The sequence below is a fragment of the Glycine soja genome, chromosome 7 (genome assembly GCF_004193775.1).
Source record: "Glycine soja cultivar W05 chromosome 7, ASM419377v2, whole genome shotgun sequence".
NCBI classification, from domain to species: Eukaryota; Viridiplantae; Streptophyta; class Magnoliopsida; order Fabales; family Fabaceae; genus Glycine; species Glycine soja.
This window is the reverse complement of record NC_041008.1, coordinates 5,521,545-5,527,630: the sequence shown is the minus strand read 5'-3', so window position 1 is coordinate 5,527,630 and position 6,086 is coordinate 5,521,545. Positions and strand designations below refer to the sequence as shown.

Below are 6,086 nucleotides of genomic sequence, written 5' to 3'. Positions count from 1 at the left end.
TAGAATAACTCGCCTTTAACAACAACACCAACCTCAACTAATATGGAAAAATAAACCAATACAATTGTAATTGTACTAGTAAGACTCAAAAGCAAGCGACTTCATAGATGATTTTCCGGACTTAAAATCCATTGTATAACTGATAAATACTTAGTTTTCTGTTCTTTAATTTAATTAATTCTCCATTTGATTCATATCATCTAAATTTCCAGTTTAATGGTATAGGTCTACATAATTTCCATTTGTCTACATTTTTGCTGATTCAATACTTGACTATTTCTTATAGTGTAGTCTGTTCAGCGTGTGAAAGATTGACCGTACGTTACAGCGAAGCAATTAATTAATAGCTAACTTTAGTGAGTATTTGACGTGAAAATAGCCATAAACGCAAGTAGAGGACATGCATTCCCTTGTGTTGACCGTGGACTTTAATAGTTGGAGTAAAGACTAAAATGTTCAAGGATAACTAGCCATTCATGTTCAAAATATATTGTTATAGTTATTCATTAATCTTTCCACGGGGTCTGATTCTTACTGATCCAGAAAACATCCCCTACAAAAACACAACTGACAAAAGGGAATGAAGCCTTATCCCTCACACATGGGCCTTAATAGCTGTACTATACCCTTTATCATAGAACTTAGACCAAATCATAACACCCCCATACTTAGAAGAAGCATTAATAAATGGTAACACTTCAGAAATAAGCACATTAGGCGAAATATAACCACTCCCAGCTGCCTCTGGTGCAGCTGGCAACCCTAAGAAAACTTGACCAGCCTTGGTTCCAATCCACTTATTCCAATAGGTCTTGAGATTCTCTGTATTCCCATTGTATTGGCATGGTGGGTTGTTGTAGAATTGGACCCAAATGTAATCAAAATGACCAGTTTCTATAGCACTACTTAGCCATTTGTCTGGGAAGGGACACTGGGGAGCTGCACTTAGATATATCTTCTTCTGTTTGCCATACTCTGATATTGCCTTGGCAAGCTCATCCCATTGTTGGGTTGAGCCTGTCACTATGGCAAAGTCAATTCCATCCAAAAATATTAGTTTGAATTCTATTTGAAATAATGAAAATAAAATCGAATTGAATCATATATTTTATGAGTTTAATTCAGATATTTTTTATAAAAAATAGAATTAAGTTAAGTCACAAATATATCACAAATACTATGTGTTAATAGGAGTTTAACCAAACACCAATCGTGCACGTTGGTTTACGAAATTAATCTTCTTATACTGATTCAACAGTTTTGTTATACACAATAAAAACAAATAAGAACTTTCTCACAAAAATAATTTTTCTCTATATATCTTTTTTTCTATTACGTTCAATTTTTTTTTATATCAATATTATTTTTCCTTTTTCTAGATGCATGATAACATATAAAGCATCTATTAAACATTTTTGATAGACTAATTTGAATCTACTGCTTCATCCACGAGTTTAATTAGTCGATCACTTGAAAAACTTGTTCTTTTTATGATTTGTTTCTCTAGAACTAATTAGTTGGCGTTTCAGATTGGTATTCTTAGAAAAAAAATAGAAAGAAATATTCTGTTTTCATATACAAGTAGAAATGCAGAGACTTGTAGAAATAGGACAGCTGATATTTGATTGAGTATTGCTTATTGTCTGCTTTTTAATACATGTTATGTTGAACGGGTTTTTGGACAGATGATCTATCTTTCAATTCAAAGTGTGCTTAACATCAATGAAGGAGCATGTTGGGGTCCTTGGTTGTTACCCCACACATTATTATATATATATATATATAACATCAATGAAGGAGCATGTTGGGGTCATTGGTTGTTACCCCACACATTACTATATATATATATATATATATATATGGGCCTGAAATTGTCGCGGGAGTGGCATTAATTTGTGGGCTTTGATGGCTTTGGAAAGTGATATTCTGTGAGTTAGTTTGTTATGATTGGTTACTTGTTTGATAGTGTTCAATTATTAGTATAAATAAGAGCACTATGTACATTTTTTAATCAATTCAGTATATATTACCTTCTGAGTATGCTCTTTACTTGGTTTATGCCTATGATCTATATGCCTCTCATTACCAACAATTGATTCCATTTCAAGCATATATTAGCTTGTATAAAGAGTATAAATTGAACACTAAAGAGTATAAATTGAACTAATCACCCTCGGTGAAACTTAGAAGGCAGTTAAAGCTGTTTCTTCTTGCTTGTGATCACAAATCTTTAGATGTCTATGTAGGGACATCTGATTTGCAAGGACCATTTTCAATTCCAAAGATGATCTGAATTTAGCACATAAAATTTCCCAATGTCTCCACTAGTACTAATGCTGGTCTTCCTTTTTCTTGTGTCATTCATGGTCTCTATCTATAGTTATATTCCGTGTCCCTGCGTGTCTTTCTATTTTGCTCCAATTCCTTTGTATCTTATAGACTATTCTACATATATTCAACCAACGAGACTGGCAACAGACATGTTATAGTTGTGCAAAACTTCTTCATTTAGGCAAATAATTTCTGACCACATATAACAATAATATTCTACATAAACTAACTAAACGTAACTAACAAATAAAAAGAGCAGACTCCAGTGTTGAGAAGACTGAATGAAAGATAGATACGCGTACACGCTAGAAGATGAAAAGGGGTATATAAAAGACTGATGATGCTGTGAACATAACCCTGAAGTGTTAACAACTTGTGAATTTTAGGTTAGAAAGAGGAGAAAAGAAGAAAGGGGTATAATGGAGGGAGAAAATTAAGAAGCACTGGCTGAGAAAAGGAAACGTGAAGCTTCCTTTGCTCTAGATTCTATTCGTTAGAGGGAGACGAACGAATAACGTAATATGAACAATGTAAAACATGAAAATTTACTTAATTAAAAAATTAAATGGAAAATTTTAATTTATGTGTCGATTTTTTAATTGGAAGACAAGAACGGGTAGAGAAGATTGATTTTCAGCATGTGGTTTCTAAAAGTAAACACCGCCGTATAAAGATTAGCGCTGACCTACCAAGTACTAAGACCTTGAAATTGAATAGATGCATGGATATAAAAAACTTCAGACACACCATTTCCTGTTCATCCATTTAGATACTCTCATCTTAATCATTAATTTCTGCTTCTTAATTTGAGTTGTTGTTATGAACAGAACGGATAATTCTAGAATTTGAGGACTAGGGGCCTCTCAAAGAAAGGATAAAGAGAGGAAAATGATTTTATTATTTTTTTTGTTTTTTATTGAGCTTAACTCAATCTTACAAAATCAATTTATAAAGTAAAAATTATTTCTCACTTATATAGTTTATCTCGATACTATTTTTATTTGATATGAAATTTTATAATATGTCTCGTTTTTTTTTCATGAGTCTTCCGTCATATGAGACTTTCATCACATTTGGCCTTCTTGGGTAGGCTCAAGTTTGCTACTATTATAATTCATCACTTTGATACCCTCATGCACGTGTTTGGCTCACTCTCTTAGATTTCGTTGGCCTTGTGTACGCGTTATGGTTCTTCACTCATGTGTTTGCCATGATGAGAAGTCATTTTAGGGAGATAAAGGTGCAACTGCAAAGTCAACAAAAGAAGAGAGTGGTAGGTCCATCGTTGCCAATTACTTCAATGGATTTGAATTAACTGCTTCATCCATGAGTCTATTTGATTGCTTGAAAATTGTTACTTGTTCTTTTTCTGATTAAGCACATCTATTCATCTGTTGCATTATTTTTCTTATAGTCCAACTTGTGAGTCTTTGAAGTACTTCTATCTCACAAGAGTAAGGATCCCGATCCTCTACAGAGTATAGTCACAAAATAATGTGCGGTTTTAAATCCAACAATTAAAATTAATAAATTTTATGTTTAAATATATTTTTGATTCTTGAAATTTTTTTAGTTTTACATTTAGTATTTAATAAATTTTTTCTTAACTTTTGATCATAAAATTTTATGTAACATGATTGTATGAACTGACCGGTATGAACTAAACCGAAAGCATACAATCCGTAAATCTTGCATGATGCGTGAAAGGTTACGATCCTTTTGTTTTGGAGGATACTTTCTCATCGTATTGCAGCAGAAACATTAGGCATAATAGCGGGTCATTTCCATCTTAACGTGGGTTCAATGTTTATATAAAGGAATACCTAAGAAATATTGAAACGATCTTTACAGCAGTATTGCTGCGAAGAAATTTTATTTTGTATTTGGTCTTTATTGTTATATTAACTTTGCTAACTTTTGTTTGGATCGGCCAACAAATTAAGTTTATTAAAACAGTCCAGTAGAAGGTATAAGGAAGGAGTAGCCTCAGTGGATAAAGTCTGTTACAACATAATCAACAATGACATGCACCCACGTACATCGAACACCCATCACATAATTTAGGAAAATTAATTGAGCCATGTACCAGGCCTTCCCATCCATAAGAGACTAAGAGTTATAACAAAATATTTTAGAGATAGAGCAGCGGTTGAAATTTCCAGCAGAAGAATGATGGTCTGAAATCTCTATGGCTCGCTCTGCCCCATTCTCACGACGAGATATGAAGACTCTCCACCATCATCATCTCCACATCTGCTTGAGCTTCATTGAATATGACGTTATTTCTGTGTCGCCATATTGCCCAAACCGTCGCTAGCCAAACCCCCATCAGATATTCCTACTTCTCTTCCCCTTCACCATTCCACGGTGCTGCCAGAATAGATGTTCAAATGTCCCTCCCTGGCCATGGAATTACATTCACCATGCCTTGTAGAACAATATGCGCAACAGAGATAAAGGAAAGAATAATTAACACACAGAATTTCACGTGGAGAACCCTTTTGTGAAAAACCAAAAACCCTATCACAATAAAGGTCAAACCCCCCAAAAATTCTCAAAATATTTTTCACCAAAATTGTCGCACCACGAGGTTTTCTGGCCAGACCAAAAATTCGGGTCAGCAACTCTAACACTTCCCATTTACATTCCTCCATCCAAACTTTAAATGCAAACTTGCATTGCAGGAATAGATGGATCGAAGTTTGCTCCACTTCTCCACAAAGGGCGCAGAGATAATTGTCCTGCAGGGTTTGGCGGTTCCTCTTCTTCAAATTTCATTTTTGTTTGTATCGCATCAAGTAGTAGTAGTCTCCATACAAAAGATACCACTTTGGATGGTGCTTTAGTAGACTACAAGCATTTGATAATATCCGTTTCCACAACACATGCAAGGAGTTTATCACCACTTAGAATCAACTCATATACCTAGCTCCCTTACTATGTATCCCTCCCTCGGGTTTCTTTTCCAAACCCATTCATCCTCTACCCCTGGCCTAGGTTTCAAGGACTGCACAATGCTCATGAAATGTAACACCACCATTTCATTTTTCCATGCAAACCAAGGACTTCTCCACCTAAAATCCCAATCCCAAACCTCATTCCTCCACCTTCCCATATCCGCAATAGCCTTCCTACACTGTTCAGAGTTAAGGAATATCCTAGGTTATACCTTACAAAGTGTATTTTTTCCAACTCATATGTCTTCCCAAGAACACGTATATTTCCCATCACCAATACATCTTCCAACATTTTGCTCAAACCAACTATTTTCTATATCGACCCTACACACTTTTTTAAGGTCACGCCACCAAATGGATCTGGCATTCATATTACCATCACGAAGGGATGTATGTATTCAAATCGCCATATTTAGCCTTCAACTCTCTAACCCAACCCCTACTCTTCTCCTTCAACAAATTCCAACCCCATTTACCCACAAGTGCATCGTTAAAGACTACCAAATTCTTTATTCCCAAACCTCCCTTCTCCTTGGACACACTATTCCACCCTATCCAAGCTATCTTCCTCTCCTCTCCTCTCCTTTTCCACCCCATAAGAAATTTCTTTGTAACGCATTAATATCCATTAACTTTGCTAACTTAATATGTCATCATCTAATAAAAAAGTACTAACGATTATGATTGAAAAAAAAATTATTTCAGGAACCAACCACTTAAAAATTCCATTATAATGATGACCGAAATATAAAATAAAAAAATAAACACCAAAAGTCAAGAATTTTTTTATTAGTGATC

At 34.6% G+C, this 6,086-nt stretch overlaps 1 protein-coding gene across 1 annotated transcript; it reads right to left on the bottom strand.

The window, feature by feature from the left end:
- Nucleotides 1-455: 455 nt before the first annotated feature.
- Nucleotides 456-5,885, bottom strand: LOC114419378 (acidic endochitinase-like). The gene is made up of 3 exons (XM_028385028.1): nucleotides 5,721-5,885; nucleotides 5,257-5,467; nucleotides 456-1,065 (listed from the first exon to the last, which is right to left on the bottom strand). Exons 1-3 carry the CDS (start codon nucleotides 5,883-5,885, stop codon nucleotides 596-598), a joined length of 846 nt encoding a protein of 281 aa, XP_028240829.1. The 3' UTR covers nucleotides 456-595.
- Nucleotides 5,886-6,086: the final 201 nt, after the last annotated feature.

Bases quoted from the DNA above. Each gene is read 5' to 3' on its own strand.
- LOC114419378 (XM_028385028.1), bottom strand. From the start codon at position 5,885: ATGGGGTGGAAAAGGAGAGGAGAGGAGAGGAAGATAGCTTGGATAGGG. The intron at 5,468-5,720 runs GTTAGAGAGTTG...AACTCTGAACAG, and splicing joins AGGAGAAGAGTAGGGGTTGG to TGTAGGAAGGCTATTGCGGA. The intron at 1,066-5,256 runs GTATATGAGTTG...TATTTCAAATAG, and splicing joins ATACATAGTAAGGGAGCTAG to AATTCAAACTAATATTTTTG.